The 24,527-nt window shown below is 49.8% G+C and overlaps 1 protein-coding gene across 27 annotated transcripts in view; it reads right to left on the bottom strand.

Annotated features, from left to right (window-relative positions):
• The window catches only part of CACNA1C (calcium voltage-gated channel subunit alpha1 C), a 654,724-nt gene that overhangs the window by 174,455 nt on the left and 455,742 nt on the right, over nt 1–24,527 (bottom strand). For 17 of the 27 annotated variants that reach the window (XM_037014884.2, XM_037014888.2, XM_037014886.2 and 14 more), the window contains exons 7-9: nt 21,805–22,001; nt 11,015–11,118; nt 2,881–3,053 (exon numbers count right to left, since the gene is read on the bottom strand). In XM_037014884.2, the coding sequence (XP_036870779.1) occupies nt 2,881–3,053; nt 11,015–11,118; nt 21,805–22,001 (474 nt within the window). Of the gene's footprint in view, nt 1–2,880; nt 3,054–11,014; nt 11,119–11,422; nt 11,527–21,804; nt 22,002–24,527 lie in introns of all 27 variants that reach the window. The other 10 variants (XM_037014885.2, XM_037014891.2, XM_037014892.2 and 7 more) reach the window with 1 other exon arrangement.

The following is a 24,527-nucleotide window of genomic DNA, read 5'->3' as shown; positions in this document are numbered from 1 at the left end:
CACCATCTGCCTGTCTTGTATATGTTCATCCCACAAATGTCTATCTCAGAGGGCTGGGACTGCATTTAAATTGTCTTCATGACGTGAAAGAGATATTCCCATAGGGGCAGATATTTCATAAATGCATTTTTTAATCATGAGGAGGAAAAAGAAAGAAAAGAAATCCCTCTTCCTCTCTTTCTCCGTGGCTTCTCCCTGTGAGGCCTGGCCTTCTATCAGGTAGAATGCTGGAGCAGGAAAGGGGACCCTGTGCCTTGGGGCAGCTTATCTCCTTGGACCACGATGGCCCCTGTAGAGCAGTGATAGCTTTGAGATTGGTGCTTTCAAAAGGGATGTTGGCTGCTGCTTGGAGGGGTGACAAGGTGTCTGCGCGACCCTAGTCTTTAACCAGGAGGCGAGGGGCTTGGGGGCCAAGCCCTGCTGGTGCCTGCGCTGGAGCTGCACAGGAGCAGTGACCCTCCCTGAGGGTTCCACCCTCTCTTCCCTCTGCCCAGAATGCTCTTTCCCAAATATCCATATAGTTTATTTCTTTACTGCCTTCAGGTCTTTACTCAAATGCCACCTTCTCATGGAGGTGTGTCCTGGCCACCTCATCTGAAATCATAACCTCTCTGCCTTCTGTCCGCTGCACCATTCCCCATAGTACGCATCACTCCCTGGCATGCCTGGTAACTTATTCTGTCTTCCCATGAGAATGTAAGCCCCACGAGGGCACGGATCTTTGACAACCTTGTTCATTGCTGTATATCCAGTGCCTAAAATAGTGCCTGGCACAGAGTAGACCTTTAATGGTAGCTGGATGGATGGATGAATGAACTGGAATGTAGTTTTGTATATAATTTTACTGGCCACATCAGTTGCTCTGATGCTTCCCAGCTATGCCCTTTCTGTTGTCTTCCTGGCCCCTATTGCTTCTACTTGCTCAGTGGTTTTTGTAGCTTTTCCCATGAAAATGAACAATTGGCCCCCCAGGAACACTCAGTGGCCTGGGCTGGGCCAGCTCTTACACCAGAGGCACCCCCACGTGCTGACAGGGCTGCTGCCCAGGGTAGAAGCAGGAGCTGCCGGAGCCATTCATGAAGAGCAAGAATACCTTTTTTCTTAGAAAATGACTTCACTTTTGAGCTGGAAAGAACTGGCTAATACACGGTATTATCATCTTTTAGCAATTTCAAAGCATAAGATACTACTTTAATTGAAAAATACATATAATTTTGGGCAGCATTGCTCCCTTTGCACTTGGTTCAAAGGGCAAACTGTGAAGTTTTGAAGATATGAGTATCACTCCAAGCTGTAGACTTATCTTGCCTGCAAATTTATCAGGCTGCCATTTCCTTAATGATTTAATCACATCATCTCTGCTTCTAATTGGACTTCCCTGATAGACAGTCCTTGGACTTGCTTCCCGGCTCCATCCCTAAGTTTCTCACACTCATTTCATTGTACGTGTCTATTTAACTCTCTGTATCTTGCTTTTTTGGATTCTCATTCCCTTGTCCCAGCCCCGAGAGCTCTTCCACTGCCATTTCCACAGCAGAGGGAGCGAGGGCCCTGTTCCATCCTGCTCGGGCAAGGCCGCTGAGGACAAGCAGCAGACCTAAATCTGCAGCCATAGGAAAGGGTGCAAGGGGTGAGGAACAGCCGTCTCCAGTCTGGTTTCATCTCCCTTTGGGCTTATGAAAATTTGGCAGAGACTCTGTCCATTGGGGCAGGTGGTTCATTATGCAATTTCCAAAGCCTGGCCTTGTTAATGTGACCTGCTCTGTGCTGGGAACACCTAGGAATTTATTCATTTTATGGGAAGATGGGGAAGCAGCCGACTTCTCTTTGGAAACTCCTGCTTTAGGCAGAGAGCAGAGTAACTATGTATCCTGTGGATGGCAATGGATGCCAAGAATGTAGAGGATGCTGCACACTTTTAATAATATGCTGCGAAGAACGCCACCCTTCACCATGACCCATGAGCCGAGATGCCAATTCCTCTATTTTAGAGGTTAACTTCTCTGTGGCTCACAGATCAACTCACTTGTCTACCACACCACTCAGTGCCACAAACTCAACATGACAATGAAAGCTGCCAGCATTTTTCCAGCAACACCCTCAGTGGCATCACTGGCCACTGTTAGAATCCGTCAATGGCCTCATCTTCCAACTTGCAAAGCTATTTAGTAGAGCATGAAAGTCTCCTTATTCAACTATGTTGTTAACAGTCCCTTGTTTGTATGTTTTAATTCTGTATTTGCACCTTGAGCAGAGTTATCAGAAAGGGATTAGTTAATAGATGTATGAAATCAGTCTTTGAAATGAGGGAACAGATTCCATTCTCTGCTCGTGTCTTTGGCTGTCTTTTTCTTCCTCTTCTTCCTCTACCTGATCTTTCTCCCAAATTCCCAGGTAGAATTCAGATACTAATGAATAGAAGCACACAATCACCAATGGGGTGGTAATTAGAGTGTAATGGACATAATTAATCCTACTCACAAGGCCAAGAAGGTAGACTCATTATGTTTATATATATATATGTTAGGATGTATGTATACACAGGCCTACACACACAGCGATTGTAAAACTCTAATGAGAAAACTATTATCTCCTCCCTGCTGAAAGAGATGGAGCCTCGGGGAGGAGGTCCAGTTTTACCAAAAAGAGTTGCCTTAGCAAAATCTCTACTGTCGTTCAAGAGTAAAGATTCTAAAAGGGACATGAGGCTTTATGGTCCAAAAGCAATTACCTCACATCTGTGACTAGTTCGATGCATAGCAAATGACTTGCAATCAGCCAGAGACGCTGCTCTAGGAAGACAGTGAGGGATGGGTGGCTGCAAAAGGCTATGCTGTCCCGGTGCCGCCTGCCCCCTCCCAGCGCCCCGCCCAAGCTTACTGTTGCGCGGCTTCTCCTCCTCCGCGCCCTCATCCTCATTCTCAGGCTCGATGTCCTCTGCCTGAGTGATCCAGTCCAGGTAGCCTTTGAGGTCCTCCTCCAGCTGCTGCTTCTCTCGCAGCTTCTGGAAATCTCCCCGCGCCTTGGCCTTCTCCCTCTCTTTGGAAAACTCCCTGGTGGGAGAGCAGGGAGCACATGGAGAGGGGATGAGAGGGAACAAAGTGTCAGTGGCTTTGAATGGGAAAGCTGCCCACACGCCCCTGCTGTCCACACACAGCTCTGGTCATCCTGGGCCTGCCCTTTACTTGTGCACAAATGGGATGAGCCACTGACTTGAGCCACATACTTGACGCAGACCACCAGAGAATAAGGGATGGGTAAAGTCCATCCCACTGTTTCTGGATCACAGTCACAGGCTTTGCCTTTGATAATAACTGCTCTTCAGTGACCCGGACACCCCTCCCAGAGAGTAACCTAAAACTCCACAATTGTTACGGATTTGCATTTTCATTCCCCAAGTATTGGGTGGCCGTGGAAAAATCTCCCAGGTCTCTGGATGACAAAAGGTGTTAGGACCAGTGGTGTGCTGAGCCCACTTTCCCCCACTGACTCCCCAGAGCCCACTGTGCATGTCTATTCCTGACTCTAGCTTCAGTGATGTCTCCTGATGACATAAGATCAGCCATGGTGGGAATATTTACAGCATGGAAACTGGTGGGAGCTACAAACCAGGGTTGTTTCTCCCAAATAGCCAGTTGTTAAATATTTACCAGTACACCACTGATTTAAGACCCAGAGGTTTAATCTCAATCTCTATTCTCATTACTAGAGTTCGTCTTGCCTTCTTAACATGCCTGGAAGGACTTGTGATCTAGATTAAGTTCTTTCCCACATGGAGACAAATGACGATTCCAAACACAAGAAAATGTCCTGGGAGCTGCCCTTTTGGTTTAGAAAGAAATCTAACCAGAATGGAAAGATACATAAAATCAAGATGATATAAAAGTTAAATCATGCATCCAGTTTAATAATGAATAGAAATTGGTATTGGACTGGGATTTGCTGGCAGAAGGACTTATTGAAAAATTTCTGACAGAATAGGTATTTCTTTCCTATTTTCTATGACTTGTTCTTATGAAATAGGTGATAGTGGGATGCAGGCAGATAAAGTTCAGTAACCTTGTAAATTTCAAAATGCCCTAATTCAACACAGACATTTAGTTAGATAGACCTCAGCTGCTCTGATTGGTTATGCCCCATGCAGATTAAACTCAGCCATTCAAAAATTCACTTAGATAGACCTCAGCGCTGATGGGTTGTGTCCTATGCAAATGAAGGATTGTACTTTCAGCCAATCAGGATTGAGTTGTGATGTCATTAGTTCAGTTCTCTGTTAGGTCCTGGGGGTGAGGGGGTGGGACTTCCTCCTCTCAGGAGGCAATATAAACTCCGGACACTACAGCCTGAGCATCTGCATTTGGAGCCACTCCTGATTAGCAGGGATTTTCTCTCTTCACTCATTAAAAGAGCTTTGCTGGTTGCTCTGTGCTCTTGTCTGCTGGCTTCATTCTTCATTGCTTCTGAGACACGATTCTGGGAAAAAACAGTGTCCCAGCCAGTAACACTTACTTTCTCTCTGACTTCAAGTTCACTTTCTGAGCAAGGAGGGGCTGGCAGCAGACGGCAATAATCAAGAAGGCTAGCTTTCACCTCCCAAAGCAAGTCTGGGCCTTTTCTTCTAGAATAGGAACATTTTTGTCTTTAATATTCAGTCTATGGTAATAGTGGTGTGTGTGTGTGAGACATGCATTGGGCATCTTGGTTAATTCTTAGAGACATGATTCCTTCTCATCTCAGCAGTAAAGGCCTTGTTTAAGGCAGGAGGCTGTAGAAAGTACTGTGAAGAAATTTTTTGCACAAGCTAAACAGTCTAAGGAAAGGCAACTTGAAAGGAAGGACATACCAGTAAACCAGACGGCACGCCTGGCTCTGGGGGCAGCTCTCTCACCACCTCCACTGTCCAGTATTTGCATTTTGCTTGTGTCACTTAGAAAGATTTTTTAGCACTCCCCATTTTTGTGGTGTCTGGGGTTGGGGCTGGGAGTGGTCTAGGGAACTTTTTAATTGGGAGATGTGGGGCTGTCAAGCTAACAAGCTCTCTTCAACTGCTGCCTTAATGATGACCCGATTTGGATGGAATTTTCTTCTTAAATTTGATTGAATCCAATTCTAATTGGATTGAACTTGCTCTTTCTTGGGCTTCCCGCCAACTGGCGGGTACTTTCTTTTCCTTCCCAGGGAGTTTAATGCCAGGGAAAAGGGGCCAGACTGGCAGCTCACAGTGGAAGATGGAAGCTTTGCCTTGCTTTGCTCTCTCCCTTCACTCGGCACTGGGATGGGCGTGGGAAGAACTCCTGTGTGGGCTCTGGGGACAGTCACCCCATGGACCAGCTCCCTTCCCGTGCACATCAAGTCCAACAGCTGTGGCTCCAGGCTCTTGAGTATCTTTCTGCCCATAGCATCTGCGTTCTCCCTTCCTTGCCTGTGAAGGAAGTGACTGCAGAGCGGAGCATTTGCATTAGCTCTTCTGGACTACTTTGGATTCAAGTTCTAGTTATAGACAACTACCCATCCTTCTTCTGGAGTCAGGGAAATAGGACTTGTGTCAAATTGGAGTAGGGATCATTGGCCCAGTCCTGGGTTATAGCACCTGCCCTGTGGTATGAAAGCTCACCATCTATGCCCCAAGACATCTGGGAACTAAAGTAAACAGCCATGAGAGGGGAATAAAATGAGGTGTGTGGGGCATGTGGGGAGGCAGAGAAGTGGCAGGGCCAAGTCTGAAGCCCAGTGGGCCCCCCACCCCTCCGGCTCCCACAAAGAGGGGGCATGACAGGCTTGTAGCTGGGTGGCAGGTGAGCCAAGGGCTCCCTCTCCAGACCCCAGGCAGCAAAGGATTGGCTGGCTGGCAGTGTGTGGCTCTCTTTACCGCCTCACCTGGATGCCAGCCATGTGCCTGCTCTAGGGACTGAGCTAATGAAGACATGCAGCCCCAGCCTGATGGGCTGTGCTGGGCCCAGGGAGTGCAGCTGACTAGACGATCGGTCACAGACATGGGATTCGTCATGAGTAGGAGCGCGAGCCTTGCCAGCAACAGCCAATGTGAGGACTGGGGGGTGGAATGGAGAGCCAGGGGCTGGTGCTCAGTGAAGTAAAGCCTGCAGCAGGAGGTGCACGGGAGTCCGTCAGTGCAGCTGGCCAGGTCCCAGGCCCTCGGATAATCCGTATGGTCAGTTCTCATTACTCAGGTTCCATATTTGCGAATTTGCCTGCTCGCTAACATGTACTTATGACCCCAAATCAATACTTGTGTGCCTTTGTAGCCATTCTCAGGCATGCACCAAATGGCAAAAAATGGGTGATGCTCTGGCCAAGGCCAAACGAGGCATTGCTCTGCCTTCTGGCTTCAGCTCCCAGACTGTGAGCAAGTGTCCTTTTCACCTCTTTAGTGCCACATTTTTCACATTTTTGTGCTTTTCTTGACAATTTTTCTGTTAGAAATGCAGAGTGCTGCAGCCCTGATAGTAGGCACAAGGAGGCTGTGATGTGCCTTCTGGAAGATGTGAGCATAGGAGATAAGCTTTGCTCAGGCACAAGTCAGATGCTGTTGGCTAGGAGCTCAATATTAAAGACTCAACAATATATATCAAAGAAGATGTCTTTAAACAGACACACAAAGCAAGGTCATGTATGGACGGGCTGACTGAATGTTGAGACCAGAGGCTTGCAGGGACCTAACCGCCTCTCGTGGGGGCCACGGCTCCCATTCGCTAGTTTGGTGTTCATGCTGAGGGAATCTGCACAAGCTGCACCAACAGGTGGAAAGCGGAGGATCCAGAATTAAAGCCAAGCACTGGTAACCCGTAGCCTCTGTCCTGACCTCCATGTTTACTGTCCCCAAGCCCATTAGACTGGTTAATCCCATGTTCCTAAATTATAGTCAATAAATGAGAAGGGAAGATCAGAAGCTGTGGTGTGGAAGGGCAGGAGCAGTCCGCAGGCAGGCTCTGGGCTCAGCCAGGAGGGCCTGCAGAGCCCCCACCTTGGGGCCGTGCAGGGCAGGGCTGCTTACCACAGGGGCTGGCCTACCGAATTGGCTCATGCTCACAAGGCATGCACGTCCTGGCGTTTCTCTTCCATCCTTGGACCTGGATTTTGTGTCTCAGTCCATGTGTGCTTTTCCACTGTAAGATGCCTGCCCACCAGGCTCCCTGCTTTTTGGAGAGAGAGACACGCCCACCTCCTAATGGGAAAGGACTGGATGACCATTGAAGAGTTCCTGTGCCCCTTGTCGACTGTGGCATGTGTTTGAAGCTCCTGCTTGCAGTTACTTGGAAGCAGAAAGTAGCTAGATTCTGCAGCTCAGTGCAGTTTCAAGAATCTCACTGTCACTGGTGTCACTAATTTTAATTCTAATTGTCACTATTTCAATTCTAGTAGGAGACTGAGGTTTCTGAAAGGAAAGTAAATATATTCTGATTCTTAGATAAGAATACTAATACCAGTCTGTGGCTTGTGAAGATCAACAGATCCTTTAGAACATGAAAACATTTTGAAAAAGTCCACGAGATGTATATTCTTCATGCTCACTGTATATGGCCTCGTCAGGAATAAGTGTTCTGGCTATGCGCCTATTCCAGAGAAAGGATGCCCACCCCCCGATGACCAAAATCTCTGAATCTCTACCCTTCATGTGCAAGCTTCACAGTGTCAGATTCCCTTCTACTGTCATAAGCAGAACATTCCAAGCACAACTTAACCTTCCCTTGGTAACTGAAGGGCATAGTTTATAGGGATGAGTTACTGTGCTAGACTGTGAAATAATACTGTCCTTAATCGATAGACATAGGGTTTCAGCACCTCCCCCAGCCCCACAATTCTAGAATGCTCTGTGACTGTAGTCCCCTCGAGTTGGGGGCTCTCTTCTCTCTCACAGACTGTTAACATCCCCAGGGCTGCCAGCCCCTGTGGTAAGCAGCCCTGCCCTGCATGGCCCTGTGGCTGTGGGCTCTGCAGGCCCTCCTGGCTGAGCCCAGAGCCTGCCTGTAGACTGCTCCTGCCTGCCTGCTCCTGCCCTTCTGCACCACAGCTTCTTCCCTTCTCATTTATTGACTATAATTTAGGAACGTGGGATTAACCAGTCTAATGGGCTTGGGGACAGTAAATATGGAGGTCAGGACAGAGGCTGCAGGTTCCCAGCGCTTGGCTTTAATCCCGGATCCTCTGCTTTCCACCTGTTAAAGCTCAGGTAGTTTTCTGCTCTGAATCTCACTATGCTTCTCTAAACTGGAGATGTGACTGGCGCCCAGCCTGTATGGTTGTTGTGAGCATTCAGTGAGCAATCCAGTAAAGCTCTGAGCACAGAGCTGGTCATGGAGAATGCCGGTGCTTTGAGTGCTGTCACTGACAGCTACTTCCATGGGGCTCTGAGGCTTTTTTGAGTGCCTCTGGAAGGCTGGCTGAATGCGAAGTCTGACGGATGAGCGAGGAGGTGTTTCTCTGTGTCTTACAGTGCTATCACATTGTTGTCCTGACCAATCAAGATGTAGACTCAAACTGAATCTGTGCCATTAGGTGGTCAGCCACTAGGGTCTTGCTTCCAGGATTTGTCCTGGACCCTGGGCAGCCCACCCACAGTGGCCAGCACCCTGGACAGATTAGGAGAGAGCTCTGTAAACCAGGAAGGGGGGTACCTGAGCACAGACCCTCCTTTGTCCTAGCAGAGGGGGGCCCAGGGGCCCCAGGAAATGTTCTGTCAGCAGTTCTGGAGCTGGGAGGAGTGGACCGCTGCCTGGGAATGGGTTAGGGAGCAGGTGCTGGGGACAGTCCTCAGGAGAGACTGACAGGCGGGCCAGAGGACATGCGGGCTCAGAGGTGGGGAAACCTTAGTGCTCCAGGGCAGGGTCAACGTCCGTTCTGCGCTGCGGCCTGCCGGGCTTTGGGCTGGGTGTTGCCACGCAGTCCACTTCACTGGGGCGGAGTCAAGCCAGGACGTGGTCTTCAAAGAGATGTTCTCTGGCTTCAACAGCTGCTGCCGTTTGAGTTCTCTGCTTTGATAGGACCAGGCAGATAACTTTTCCAGTGGGGCCAAGATGACTGTGGGCAGACCCTCTGCTTAAGGGGGGAACCGACTCACTCTCCACTTCAGATTCCTGGGGGAATTTCACTGGCTCAGATTTTCTCCTAATTTCTATGGGAAGAAAGTGCAATCACATTTTCTTACAGGGTCGAAGTTCTGGCTCATGGTCCGTGTTCATGCTCATTCAATATACATGCAGCTGGCAGTCGTTGGGACATGGGGGCCTGGCTGACATCTGGCTCTGATATTTACCAGGGAAGGGACATCATACAGGTCTCTTACGAGCTATGGGCTCACTTTCCTCATCTTTGAATGGAAAAGGTTGGAGTAGTTCTAACGTTTGATGATTCTAGCCAATAATTCCAGATATGATAGGCATCAATAAACAATGATTATTGTAATGATAGCATTATTTTTGAGTACTTAGTATATGCTAAGTATTTTATATAAGTGGTCTCATTCTGTCATCACAACAACCTATGAGCTGGTATTGTTACCTCCATTTTTCCAGATGGGTAGCTGAAGTTAGAAAAGGTGAAATCGCTCAGCATTCTGTGCCCGGCAAGGGCAGAGCTGGGACATCCAAATTTCTGGCCGGAGTGGTGTTGATGGGGTTGATTTTTTTCATTGCTCTCCTTGGTGATTCACACATATACACAAGGCCATTTTCTCGTGTTGGAACCAAAAAGTGAAAACCTGTCCTCCCTCCGGACAGCTAAGGGGCTTAGGTTGACCTGCTCATCCTTTTGCACTGCATGGAAGACTCTGACTTCCTGTGTGGCCTTACCTGGCAAAAGGCACGATGTTCTCAAGGTCTCTGACAGGAGACCCACCCTGGGAAGGGCTGAGCATGGAAGCAGCTTCTGCCCTTAACCCAATTCCAAAGACTAAGCCCGACACTCCTGCCTTATCAGGCTGTGGCAGGAGGTGGGGTTCTGGTTTATACACTGAGTAAAACAAAGAGCAATCTTCTCTTATGCCTGGATTTCTCCACGCTTTAATGTCTAGGTCTGGAAAAGGCTATTCAAAGCAGCTGACCTGTCTTGAGCAGAAAAGAAATATATTCGCCCCCCACCCCCACCCACATAGCAAAGATGGGAGAGTGTGTTACCGGTGAGCAGGTCACCAGGAGCATTTAGGTGTTAGGCCTTGGCATGGCTGGTGTGCCCTTGGGAAATACCCAGTGAGTCTCATGGCATAAAGGTGGCCCCCTATGGCCACTGGACCCAACCATATGCTACTTTGGCCACTCTTTAAGTTCATCTGAGAAGAAGCTGAAATTAGGTGAATTTTATGCTTGTAGCCAAGTAGATAAGCCTGAAGGAAAGTATATTTCATCTCCTCTATTCTCAAATGATCTATGGCTTTAAATAGATAAGTGACCTTTCCATTCAGGAAAGGGGACCCCAGACATGGACTGCTCAGTCTTTGAGTCAAAACCAAAGAGAAGTCTATTTTTCATCTGAATTCGCGTGTTTACATTTTAAATTAAGCTCTTACCACCCCACCCTGTTCAACACTGAATAATGGCTGTCTGAAATCTTTACTTCAGCCAGTCACAAATCATGAGCAGCTCCAGAGATCAGGGGGTGCTCTGTGCAAGAGGGGTGCATGCACTTAGGGCACACCGTCTGCGACGCTTCGCTCCAGGTCCTGCTGCCAGAACCCCCCCTCAAGGGCCTCTGCATGCTACTCCTCAGGTACTAGGAGAGCTCCTGCCTGCCTGAGCCGCCCTTGGGAGTGGGGTTCTCAGAGGAGCTGGCAGAAGGCAGGCGAGCCCAGGTCTCTCTGGGTGAAGCCCAAGCCGATAGCTTAACCCTTGTACATCTGACCCTCCACCCAGCCAGGCCAAAGATATTCACTTCAAGGCTCCTGAGGTGGCCTCTTCTCCCAGGGTCATTAGACCCAGAAAAAGAATAAAGCCAGGAATAAATAGCAGAAAGAGGAAATAAAATAAATGGAAAAATCAAGACCTTTTTCCTTGGTCCTGCTTACCCGCTAAGAACACCGAGAACCAAGTTAAGTACAAAAAATGACCCTATGATGATTAGTGTAACAAAATAGATCCAGGGCCAGTCCCTTCCTACGGCATCATTGACCTGGAAGAATGGAATGATAGTTAGTGAGGTGCGCTCCGCAGCCGAGCACTGCCAGGTGGTCACCACCAGCTCCCAGACACCGGCCCAAACAGCGCCAGGACCCAGGGACCCTCTAGGTGCAAACCAGAGGCCAAACAGCCTGCCCAGCCGGTGGGTCTCAATTTGTGGTGTGATGGAGCCTTTCTTTTTCTGTTTTTCCTGGGCCTGTTAGGGTCCCGTCCCTGAGGATCCTGGCGATGGATGTAGTGGAACCTGAGACCTTGCTCGGCTGCATCGTAAAGAGGACACAGAAACATCAGCTTACCCGCTCAGCACACCGAGAACCAGATTTAGAACGAAAAAGGATCCAAAGATGACCAGACTGACAAAATACACCCAGGGTAACTCATAGCCCATGGCGTCCTGCATCTGGAAAGATGGAGGGAAGTCAGGAAAGAGAAAAGCAGAATTGAGTTAAAGCGAGGAGGAGGCGGAAAGGGTGTGAACAGAATCTGGAGCAGACACAGCGGGCTTAACTTGGCCTCTGTCCACGTGGTGAGGGCCCACTGTGGGCCCGGCATCATCTCCATTCAAGATACTGCCCCTGACCTGGGTCTGTAGGCTCTGCCTCAACAGGAATCTTTTCTGGCTCTCTATCTTGTTTTATTTCCTGGAACAGAAAAATTTCTCCAGTGTTTTCTATTCACTTGTTTCAGAAGATGGGTCACCTCAAAACATAATTTCTTCAGCTTGGGACGACTTTAGCTCAACTGGGTCTCCATGCCAATTAATCTTCCTCTGGACTCCGAGCCCCCTGACCTTGGAGTCAGAGCACCTCAGCCCTCACTGGCAGAGCTGGAGTCCGGAGCCCGAGAGCACCTGTGGGGAGGAGGCCTAACTCGGGGCCTTGCCGCGTGGGCCTGAGTAGGCCCAGCCCCTTGGGGTGAAACTCCAGGGCTTCACAGCCTCTAGGCTGCAGGCCAGGGAGGACGGTCACACCAGCTCAGTATTCAGAGAACAGTTCCCTGTCAGCAAGCATAGCCCAGATGGAAAGGGCCCTTCACCCGGGACCTGACCTTCACCTAGCTGGCTGACGGAGGCCCTCCATGCAAGGCTGCACACGAGTAGCTGGAGGCAGGGGTGTGCCCAGCTGGCCCCCACGGGCCTTGAGACCCACCATTTGCCTCTCCCATCTCCACGTGCAGCAATGTCACCATGGTAGCCTGAATTGGCCATGGTGGACAGAAATGGGCAAGTGCAGACCAGCCCCTCTACCTTCTGGCCCCAAGCATCGTTTGTTAAACAACAGTGCACGACTGGCAACCGGGTGGCCATGAAGATGATGTAGGTCACAGAGCAGCAGTCTCTCAGGGGAATTGTATTCCGATTTAGTTTCTCAAATCTATTTCTTCTGATGCTTTCTGGCTAAACTAATAAGGGTTAGCCTAGTCTTCCTGAAATGAGCCCCGACTTTGTTCCAGTGAGGTTAGTGCCTAGGAATGCGATTTCCAAAGCACACACACCTCCTGAGTGGTTTGCCTCCATGTTCCTCAGGAGGTGGTCCTGGGGACCTCAGCATCCACGTTTCCTGGGATCTTGCTGAGAAATGCACCTGTTTGGGCTCCAGGGGAGACTCGGGGACTGCCCAGCAATCCGTGCTGTAGCTGGCCCTGCAGGTGATCTGATGTATGCCAAGGTTGAGGGCCACCAATGACATCATTCTCTCCCTGGCTCCCAGCTTCACCTACGACACGACCAACACTGCGACTGACCACCTGCCTCTGCTATGCTGCCCAGCAGAGCTCCAGAAAGTGATTCCAAAGGCCTCCAGCCTCACAATCACCCAGGAGGACTGTTAGCAAAGCAGATTCTTGGGCCTTCCCAAGAACTCAGAGAGCCTGACAGCTCCACAGGTGCATCACCTGATTCTAAAGCATGCTGCAGTTGGCTGGCCACTGCGGGGAGCCTCAGGTGAGTTACAGGTATGCTGGGACAGGCCCATCCTTAGCCCTCAGGGTTTGGCAGGCTGAGAGACCTTATCCATTTTACCTAAGTTCGCTGCACAAACATAATGTCCTCTGTGTGCTGTGCATAAAGACTGAGAAGTACTCAGAGATCTACCTAGGCGGACTGCTTTGAAATGTTACACTGCAGTCTGTTCTTTCCAGATTTATGAATGTTTATCTGGGGCCACTGTATTTTGGCTACAGGGATCTGTCAGATGTCATCATAGTGCAGGGTATAGACACCATGTTGAAGGCTTGGGATCGTTGGTGAATTGAGGAAGAGAAGAGATCCCAGCCTGTGTCCACTTCGCCATGGCATCAGCAAGCTCAATTAATGTGAGTTTATTGTCATTTCCTCTCCTACATGCCCTGCTCTAGTTTTTACACTGCACTATCACTTTCTAAGTATAATTTACTCATTTATTGTGTGTTTGCCTTCCATGCTAGTACCTTAGTGCCACAAGGACAGGTAGTTTGGGTCTGTTTTGTTCACCAGTGTATCCCCAGAGCCTAGAACAGTGCCTTGCACATGGCAGGCACTCTAGATGTTTGTTGAGTGAATGAATGAATTTGATATGTGCTAGGCATGGCACTATACACAGGAAGCCCTGGCTAGCGGGGCAGGCAGCTTATTTCATTCAAAAAGCGACTACAGTGAAGGTGGTAAATGCAGGTAGGAGCGAAGCAGCACAGAGAGAGGAGAGGCTGAAGGGGGCTGGAGAAGCAAGCAATGGCCAGCCCTCCAGCCCTGGGTGGGCTGTGCAATGTGGGGCTGCTGACAGCAGGAGCTCAGGGGCAGGAAGGAAGCCAGAGGCCATGTGAGCTCATGGTGGGAATAAGGGTTTCCTAGGAACTTGGCAATTGTTAAAAATAGAACCTACAGCTGTGGAGCCATCCTGGCTCTGGGATGGAGGATTTTCCCAGTGGTTATTAAATTATCCCGCCGAACAGCAGCTTTTGGGAGAGGCAGGGCAGAAAGGTCTGTGTGTGTCAGACACCGTTCCCATCACAGGGACCCCGGGGGCCTCCTTTAACCAGAAGGTGACGGAACCAAACCACCAAGGGAACCACACCAGCAGAGGGAAGTCCTGTAAATGTTCTTCCTACCAGCAGGAGAAAAACAAAAGGGCATTCATACCAGAAGGGGCGAGTTTCGGGGAATGAGATGAGGGAGCAGAAAGGCGTGGGGGCCAGCCAGCTAGCTGAGCTGTCACCGGCGGGGACCGTGTTCTGCACGCCACATGCTGTTCCCTGACTCTGAGTGGCACTGTTAGAGCCCGTGTTTGGGGAACAGATATTCCCTGTGCCTACTGTGTGTAGACCATGTGTCCCGTGCCACGGTGAACGCAGTGGGGATGAAATAGCCCTGGGATGGGAGGAGGCGTGTGCCAGGAGGCGTCTATGAAACCTGGATGCAAGGTCAGAGGCAGCCCCCCGGGCGCCCTCACTTTCCCTCTCAGGCTAAATCCTGCCAATGGCGGTCAGAAGACGCCCCTCCCTCTTCCCTAAGTGGGTGCTTCTTTCCTCTTTGGGGAGGCTTGGAGGTCAGGAAAGGCTGATGAAACACACACAGGCTGTGCACCCACCCTCGGGGGCAGTGGCCCCACGCAACTGTCTTGCACTCACCCCACGGAAGCACCCTCCCCAGCTGCGGAGGGGTCTGCTCCCAGCGAGCTCCCTCGCCCTGCCCTGTATCGAGGTCCTCCTCACCCTCCTCAGGAGGCAACCGCTGTGCTGACCAGTGGTGAGTCGGAGGGAGGGCTGGCTGGCACGCAGCCGACCTCCCTGAAATGACACCTCTCCTGACCAGGTTCTCGCGGCCCACAAATTTTGTGAGCCCCTAACCTCCCAGTTACACAGTCCTTCAGGCCACACGTCTCTGATGAGCCAGTACACCCACGAACCTCAGAGATCTCCTTGGTCCCTGTTTAAGTTTGTTCTTTCCTCTGTACTACACACAAGGGAGTGACTTTCAGCATCACTGAGGACCCCGAGTGGGTGCAGCTCAGACCTCATGACCCACAGATGCCCCAAAGATGGCCCATTCGCCTTGTCCTTGTTTCTGCTTCTGCCCCTTGGCTGTGGGACAATTCTTGGAAAGGTTCAGGATGGGGAATAGCAGGCAAGGAGCTGGAGGTAAGAGGCCAGAAGCACGATGGATGAGCTGCAAGAGGCCCTCAGACCCAGTGGCTCTGTCAGCCATGTGAGGCTCTGGCCTAGAGGAAAGCACACCTTACGTCCTCTCCTACTTTCTCCTCATGTTCTAAGCCACCTACTTTGGGGAGTGCTGGGCCAGGAGCACGGTGCTGAGTGCTCTCGAGCAGGACAATGCCTGGAGTGACGGGACTGATGCCTTAGATCAGCTGGAAGGGAGCTATTAAGAAGAGAAGGAATAAATAAAGTCGCATTTAAAAAAAATGACCCAGATTGCTGACACTCCTATTTAGAGTGAAAAAAGGATAGGTCTCAAACCATTAAAACTAGATGCTTCTTAGGCTTATGACAAAGGAAGTTTGTGATTTTGCTCAGGAAGGCCCGTGGAGAGGCACTGTGAGGGCCAGCACACAGCCCTCGGGGTCTCCAGGACAGGGCCTAACAGGACCACCCCAGCCTTTGCTGAAACACACCCCTTGCTGTTCCCAGGATCTGTGGACAGAGCCAAAGGAATGTTGAGTTCCAAATACAGAAGACCCTTCTGCAGCCAATGTCTAGTCCCTTGAGGGAACCTCAACAGTAAACCTTCAAATCCAACATGAATTTTTTCCCAGAAAGAAAAAAATAGGAGGAGCAACACTGCCTGACCCATTCCTCCAAGACCACTCTTGATCCTCGCTGATTTCTATGAGTTTTCCATGAGCTGCTCCCCTGTAAGGGCCATGGCACAGGCTCCGTGGATCTAGAAAGCCTAAGTAGTCTGAGGGGAAGCCAAGAGACGCTGTCACTTGCCATCAAAGGCAGGAGCGGAAGGCCCACAAAAGCCACAGTGCAGCACAGAGTGTCATCAGGACACGGCGTGTGGCAGCCATGAATGCCAGGGCCCAGGGTCAGCTCAGTGAATGGGGCTGCTTATGACCTTTGTCACCCTGCCTGCCGGACATGGGAGGCTCACCCTCGGGCCACTGAGCGGTTTCACCTGAGTCCTCCCCCAGCACCTGCTGGCTGTTGTCCGTGGAAATCTGTGGCTGCCTCAGGGCACATGGACAAGCCTGGGCTGTGCTGGGCACAGATGCCAGGGGCTCCTAACATGAATGCAAGCCAACAATATTAACTCCTTGACCAATTTTGAAAACACCCCTGACCTCAGATGGGATCATGCACTGATATCCTGGTAGGGGCCACGAGCTGTGGAGAGTGGAGTGGTGGGCCCAGGTATGTGCACCTGGAAGGGGCAACTGACCCACAGCCAAAGGAGGCCATGCTTGCTGGTCCTGGGCAACCACGGAGGTTGCCAAATGCCCGTGACTGCACCTCCAGCAGGCAGGCTCTTGGACACCTTGGGTGAGGAAGTTCGGGGGCAGCCGTGCGGTCCCTTGGGCTGGGGACCTAAAACACAGTTCTCTTCAGCCTCCAGCTTCTCTCTCGCTCCTCCTGTGGCCCCATGTCCAGCCAAGTCCCACTGCCTCACCGAAGTGTCTGTGCCAGGCCCCCAAGCGCATGGCCCTGTACTGCTAAGTCATGATTCTTCTGTTCCGTCTCTCTTCGGTTAGACCCTGAACTCCTCAAGGCAGGCCTTTCTCTTCTGCTTGTTCTCCCCACCCAGGAGAGAACATAGTAAATGCTCAATAAATGATTGTTAGATGGAATTATTGAATAATAAGGATGCATTCTTTTCACCAGTGAAGTGAATAGAATAAAGCCTAATCAGCAGAGATGATGACTCTGTCCCATGATGTGTGCATGAACCACTAGCTTGCTGTTTGGATAACAGACCCTCTGTCCATGGACACCAAGTGGGCGCCACTCTTACTGAGGCAGATTCAAAGTTAAGAACCACAGGGCCGTGAGCTGGATGTACCACTTTCTCTACTCTGATCACATAGAGCTCAGGGTGCTGCTTCTAGATTACTTGAAGATTTTTCTTTGGCTCTTCACTTAGAATGAACTATTAGGTCATCCCGAGAATTCAGCTCCACTGTTTCTTCCTTCATGATGCCTTCAGATACTCATTTTCTGTATTCTGTAGAGAAAGAGGTGGCTTTCTGAAGAAAAGATGGAGTGGGGAGAAAAATAGGGTAAAATCTGCTCAAATGTACAAAACCTTTGTTATAAACGAGGACTATTTCAGCAGCACCAAGATCAAGAGGAGTGGCTGCCATGTGTGTGTGTGTGTGTGTGTGTGTGTGAGAGAGAGAGAGAGAGAGAGAGAGAGAGAGAGAGAGAGAGAGAGAGAGAGGTTAGGAGGAATATCTTCCCAGCATGTCCAGACATGTAAGTGACATGACAAGACAAAACGTGGAGCTGGCAACTGACCTACACAAGGTTAAATCACTGGACTTCCGTTCCAAGGCCTCCTGCTGAACCAGAACCAATCTACATACTACAGAAGACGATATTTAGTGATTCCAACAATCTTTCCTTTATATATTTCCCACTAAGTATTCTTTCTAACCTCATTTTTAAACTCAATTTCTAATGCTTGTAAATTAGAGGAAGAACTGATCACAGAGAAGCCACCTGGGGGCTGCAGTGACTAGTGTTGGGAAGACCTTGACACTGTTGGTGGTAGGGTGCAGCGGGCATGAGTCCAGGACAACACACTAGAGTGTTTTTCCTGAGGGAGGCGTAGGCTGAGCAGGGGTCAACAGAATCCTCTGAAGAAGAATTGCTCCGGCATCTGAGTCCTAGAAAGCCAGAAAAGAGTATTCCCACGTGGTGGCTGCGTTAACAGCCCCTCCCCTTCCCACAGCTCTTCATGAGATCCAAACCCCGTTCAGCGGCTGTGTTGCTGCTCCCTGTGAGCAGGGCTACGTCAGGTGTACAATGCCATCACCGAACAGGTCCTTAACCAGCTGGTGTTCATGCTACGTAGCTGTGACCTGGCTACACTGTGAGTACCGTAAGGCTGTCTTGGCTCAGCCGCCTCCTATGTTTCAGGAAGGCACATGCTGAGACCATGTCAGACATGTGGGCTGGCATTACATGCAGAAGGGCAGGGATATTGGGTTAAAAGAAATAAGCAAACCAGACAATCAAAGTGGAAACTGTCAGTAATGCCATATAGCACTGGATTCTTTCCTCCCTCGGTGCTTCCCTGCTTCTACAGAAAGCCAATATGTTTTGTTTGATCGCTTCTCTCCACTATTTTTTTAGGAGGTGTGGACAATGTGAGAGTAAATGTAAAGGCTTGGCTTAAGCAGCCATTTCCCAAGGAACACACCCCAATCCTGAGTTTTGACTTAATTTCCAAATCCCCAGAATCCCCCACCCCTGACCCTGTCATCTGCAGACTTCTAGAGCAGGGTCCTAGGTAATAGAGATGTTTGAAGCACATTGTTCAGCTGGTTGGAAACTCAACCCAGTGTACAGCCAGTAGCTTTAACAGCCGAGGAAATGTTTGAGTATTACTTGACCAAATTTTATTTTACTTTAAGTTCATTAACTCTTCAAAATTGTGGCAATGGAATGACATAAAGGATGTCAGACAAAGAAAAATACTTGGTATCATGCACAGTAAGAGGCAGGTGCCTGCCATGTGTTACTGGTGCCCTGCCTTTCCCTTCCATCTCAGATAGTGTCTAGTGATTGAATCAGTTGCTTCTTTGGTACCCCAGTGACCTATTCTCTCTCCAAGAACACCTAACCAGCTGTCTGTTGGTTCTGAATGAACCCAGCCCTGGGGTGTCCATTCATTGCTGAACTTGAAAATCTTGGTTGCCCCCTCCTGCCTGCTCTAGACTTGCCTCTTGGACTTGAAGGGAAGTGTGTTCTTTTGAATGGAAGACTCAAACATGGAAACTCTCTGAGTTTCCATGGAAACTATCTCCCTAGACAGTTTGAAATACAGTGGTGTCTCAGCAGCACCCTGGAGATTCCGCAGGTCAGACCTCTAGGGGTTTTCAGACTCCTCCTCTGGCTGCAGAATCATCTGGGAAGTCTTTCTAACATACGCCCCGGGGCCCGACTTAGGACTTGTGATTCAGTGTCCTGGAGGGAAGTCTGGACATCTTTGTAGTTAGACCCACACTGAGATTTGAGAGTCTGTGGGTTTAGGGATATAGGCCTAGAGGCAAGAAGGAGGAAGGCTCAAGGGAGAGGAAGGAGGAGGGGTAGAGAGGAGGACGGAAGAAAGTGGGAAATGGCCATAGGAAGGTCAAAGCAGTTAGAGAGACTGAAAGCAGGTGCGCTGGGCTTCCACCATGAATACCCAAGTGTCAGGCCTGTTTCAGCACACACACTCACTCTGCACACCCATGCACACTCACATACACACACACACACACACACATACACACACACACACACACACACACAGCCATTTCAGAAAGGTGCTGGGAAAATCAAGGAGGGGCCTGTCCCGTGAGCCTGGGATTGTTCCTTCACTGCAGACATTTTTCCCATTTGTAGCCAGAGCTCTATCACACACATCGCAGGGAAGGCAGCACAACACAGCTGCTGCAAATTGGTGGTTACAGCCGGAGCTTCTTCTCATCCCTACTCCAGCTGTCAGTGTGACAGTTTCTTTGGGCCCCATCTGGCTGGTGGGTACGAGTGACTTGTGTTGGGTGAGTCGGGAGGAGGGATGAAGGGAGATCACAAAAATATACATCAAGGCCATCAGCAAAATAAATTATACCTATTCCCCTCAGCCCCACACCCACTCACCCACTGCCACCCTGCCCTCCCTTTGCTGCCATGGAAGGCATTTGTTTCCATAGAAACTTAAAGCCTGGGTTTGAAGCTCATAAGATGAGGTTCTGAAGCACCTTTCATACAGTCAAATGTTCCATGGCCTTTAGGCAGAAACTGCCGGTGTGCAGGAGGATATTTCTGCCCTTGGCTGGCCAGGGGAATCCACGGAAGGGAGAAGGACCAGGGAGGGCCACTTGGGGATGTGATCAGCTTTGCTAACTGAGATAAACCTGCCTGAGTACAGTAAGCTCAAGACCTCTTTGTCTTACAAATTATTCAAAACCAGTTCCTATCAAGCATGGGCCTGAGAAATGTCTTGAAATGTTTCATTATAGTTTGAGAAAGGGGCAATTTGACCTTTGCCTTCTTTTGGAAGTATCACAGCATAGCAGCTCCTCTTGGCAGGGCTCTGGTGGTGCCGCCATCATGCAGCTTAAATTTAGTGTTTCCCTGGATGAGCTTTCCAGTCTGAACTGGATGTTACTTGGCGCTGAGTACCCTCTTAGTACCTAGCAGCACCCCTGGCGTGCAAGGGATGCTCAATAAGTGTCTGTTGGGTACCAGGTACTCAGGAAGTTTCAAGTTGTCATTTGCAGAGAGGCACAAATTTCAGGGCAGTGCTGGGTTTCACCATGTCAACTGTAACATAAAAACTGGAAAACGAGGGTTTTAGAATCAATAGGACATGGATCTTATTTTTTAAAAAATGGAGAATTACAGTGCCCTGTATCCTATCTCTGTTTTTCCAAACTTCTCTGACTCAGGAGGAAGCAACGCCTCCCATGGGGCAGCTCCTTTCTATCGGGCCGCTCTGTGCTGGGAAGGAGACCGCTTCCCTGCTTCAGGGCGCGGACACTGTCCCCTGAGCAGGCTCTGAGATCGTTTCCAGTGTGGCCAAGTACATTTGACTATTTGCAAACTCTGGGGGAGATGGTATTTTCAAGCCTGGCAATAAGCATTTTTTGCCCAAATGCTGGAGAACAGCGCTGGATTCTGGCAGGTTGCCCCTCAGGCTGAAGCAGCGGGGAGAGGAGACTACAGAGAATTACATTTTCTGGAGTTTTACCAGTAATGGACTTGACTCTGCCAGAATGGAGACAGCTCAAATATGGGGTGTGTATTTGCCTATGGGACAGGCGGTATAAAAATCTGGCACTTCAACAGCCTGAAGGTTGGCAAAGTAGTGTTGGCTGCTGGATAATAATATGGGCGTCTTTACAGTAATGACAGATTTACTGTTACTGGCTGGCACCTGAGAAGTGGCATCTCTAGATATGCATCAAAACCAGCAGTGTTTCGTTAGCAGTGAAAATGAGGGCAATGTGTTTGTCTGATGGATGGCTCCAAATGACACACTAAGATTAACATGAGAAATAAAAGAATAATGGCTGGCCATAATGCTACACAAGTCAGTAAAAATGGCTTCTTTTTAGAAGAGAGGGCCTGACATTTAAGCCCTAAAAATTAATAATTGTGCCATCTAGCTTTCTTTTGGGGACAGAGGCAGGACAAGGATATGAACAGAAGGAACCCTACAATGGGGGGAGGAGTCGAATGGAATCCTGGGTCAGGGTTGGCCAACCAATCCCGGGGGTGTAGGCAGTGGCCCAGAGTTTCTCACTATGGCAGGGCAACCTGAAAGATGGCATTTTTCTCTGGCTGATGGGCAGAGAGAGAGACTCACTAGGGTGAAAATTTCATGCTTTGTTTCTCAGGCAAGACCGGGAAGAAATCAAAGGCATTCATCAAACCCTCCACAAGGTGTGGATGTGGTCGCAAAGTCACGGGAGGTTGGAAAGGGGAGGCGCCAAGGGAAGGCCCCTGCCCCACCCCGTCTGTCTCAGGTACGCACCCAGTACAGCACGTCGGTCCAGCCCTCCATGGTGATGCACTGGAACACGGTCAGCATGGCGAAGGCAAAGTTGTCGAAGTTGGTGATGCCATGCTTGGGCCCGTCCCACCCGGGCCTGCACACCGTGCCGTTCTGGCACTGCCGCCCGTGGCCGGTCTCCAGCGCGCACGGTGAAGGGTCGTCTTCCGCTGGGACATCTCGAATGGGCAGGGGAGAAGAGAAGGTGGCAGAGAGGGGAGAACCGAGCAGAGAAAGAAGGGGGAGACATCAGAGAGAGCCGCGCGGGACGGATTGGCGGGATGGGAGGCACGCTTTCATCGGGCCCCCCACGGAGGCCTCAGCCGCGGAAGGGACTGGGGACTAGCGGCAGCTGCCTTCGGTTCGGAAGGTCGGCACTCCCAACTACCTATTGTAAGATGGATTTTAACTTCGGTGATTGATTTCAAAGACAGCAGGGCAATTTCACATTCTGTTGTGACACATGGGCATTACAGTCAAATGGTCAATTAAAAAATAACCACGAGGCAATGGTGTTGAGTGGAAAATATCCTGGAATATGACGGCAAATCCACATTTTCCTTTTAGGGTGGTATTTCCAGGCGCCCCCACTGGAATACCGATGTTAGAGGGAGGACGGCACTGATTGGAAGGCCCTTTCACTTCACTGGGCCCCAGATTCTGACAACATGTGGCCCTTTACACACTGCACCGTGCCTCATCGGGACGCGAGCTGCTTCCCTGGAGGCCCCATGCAGGTGAAGGGTAAAAAGAATTCCGACTGTCAGGGCAAGTGTCGGCTGCAGCAGTCTCTGTCACAACCCTCGCGCACCAAGGCTGCTGACTGTGCTTCACGCACGCCCACAGAGGAGCCTCGCGCACACGCCTCTGCTCTTCTGCGTTAAAACCTTCAGAAGAGAACCACTGTCCGACCGCTGATCAGGTCAGAGTGGGGGTGGGTGATGGGAGCCGACTCCCTCCGCAGGGCTTGTTCAGGAAGCAGTGTGCCATACCTACTGTGGCTACCTGTTGGGCTAATTCCATATGCCGGGAAGAGCTACTAGAAAATCAGTGTGGTATAGTGTGGTTTATATTTTTGGGGTGAAGATCATTGATAAATTGAAATAAGCCTTGCCTGACCTAGGAACTTCCGTCTGGTAAAACACTGACAGAGTCTTGGTCCAGCTGTGGACAGCCAGAGTGTGCACTCCACAGAAGCCTGTGAAGCTGAAGGCACCATCTCTGGCTTGTAGGAAGTAACAGTAACCAATGGAAAAGGCCTCAGTTCTAACAAACGAAGGATCGCCTCTAACAGCAGTGAAAATGTGCCCCCCTGGAGACCTTGCAGGTAGTTTTGCATCTAGAAGCGCAGGTTACCCGGGATCTTCTCCTCTCTTGTTTCACATGTATGGGACAAGCACAGAGCCCCGACCCTTCGCAGTCTGGACAGCAGCTATTGGGTGACGGGCTCCTTCCCAGTGTGACTTCCACCTGAAACCGCTCACTCCCAGGAGGAAGGCAGGGGAGCAGCGATGATCCTCAACAGGGAATTCTTAGGAGAATGGAGTTGAGCAGTATGGCTGAAAATAAGTGCTGGCTGGTGTCTTCTTGGCTTTTTTTCCTTTTCTCTCTCTCTCTTAACAGATTTATTGAAATATAGTTTACATGTCTTGTATTTCATCAATGTGACTGCACAGCTCAATTATTTTTAGTGAATTTCTGTGCTTGTGCAGCCATCACCACAACCCACTGTAAAACACTTGTCACCCCCCACAATTCCGTATGCCGGTTGGCAGCCAGTCGTGCTCCTACCCCAGCCCCTAGCAACCTGATCTGCTTCCTGTCTCTGCAGCTTTGCCTTCTAGAAATTTCATATACATGGAATCATATACTATGTGGCTTTTTGTGTCTGTTCTTTTTCTCTTAGCATGATGTTTTCGAGGTTCACCTGTGTTGCTGCACATACCAGGAAGTCTGTCCCTTTTTCTTGCTGTGCAGTACATTTCACTGTCCACTTATCCACTCATCAGCTGATGGATGTTTGGGTGGTTTCCCCATCTGAGGTGTTGTGAATAGTGCTGCTTCCCAGCTTGGTGCTTCAGGTCGTGTGCAACAACCATGGTGTAAATGTCTGCACCCCCGGTTCCTGAGCTGTGGGAGGGAAGGACAGTGCCTGCACCATGTCCTGACTCAAGGTCTGACTCCTAGGTGGGATCCGGTCATGTGACTGAACTCTTTAATTTTTTGTGACTTTTGAAATTTTGAAATCTTTGGATATTTGGATGTGTTTAAACAATGAGAGGCTATGAAAGGAGGGAAACTGATAAGTGAGTCACAAACCTAATGATTACATAAAAAAATGGATAAGAAGCACTGACAAAATTGAATGTGTAGACACTGGAAAACCAAGACCCAAGAGATCAAACATTTTGTTGGATTCTCACAGGTCCTAACGATGGCTTTCTAGAGTGATAATGTTCAGTCACCATGAAGGCAATGCAGGCATGGTATGAAAGATGAGATGGGAAGAGAAGGAGAGAAACCCAGAGGGAAGATGTGAATTTCTTTCCCTCTTGGTTTGCTTTCTGGTACAACAAAGTTGCTGCTGACCTTTGCCCTGTGCCCTTGCCCTGTGACTACTAAGCTGAGAGCTTTCCCTGTGTCTCAACTCCCCAAACTGGCAGAAATAAGGTAATAGTGAAGGTTGCTGAAGTGAGTTCTGAGTG

This window comes from Manis javanica, chromosome 15 (assembly GCF_040802235.1).
Source record: "Manis javanica isolate MJ-LG chromosome 15, MJ_LKY, whole genome shotgun sequence".
Taxonomy (NCBI): domain Eukaryota; kingdom Metazoa; phylum Chordata; class Mammalia; order Pholidota; family Manidae; genus Manis; species Manis javanica.
The sequence above is the reverse complement of the archived record's forward strand: the minus strand, read 5'-3'. Positions and strand labels throughout refer to the sequence as shown.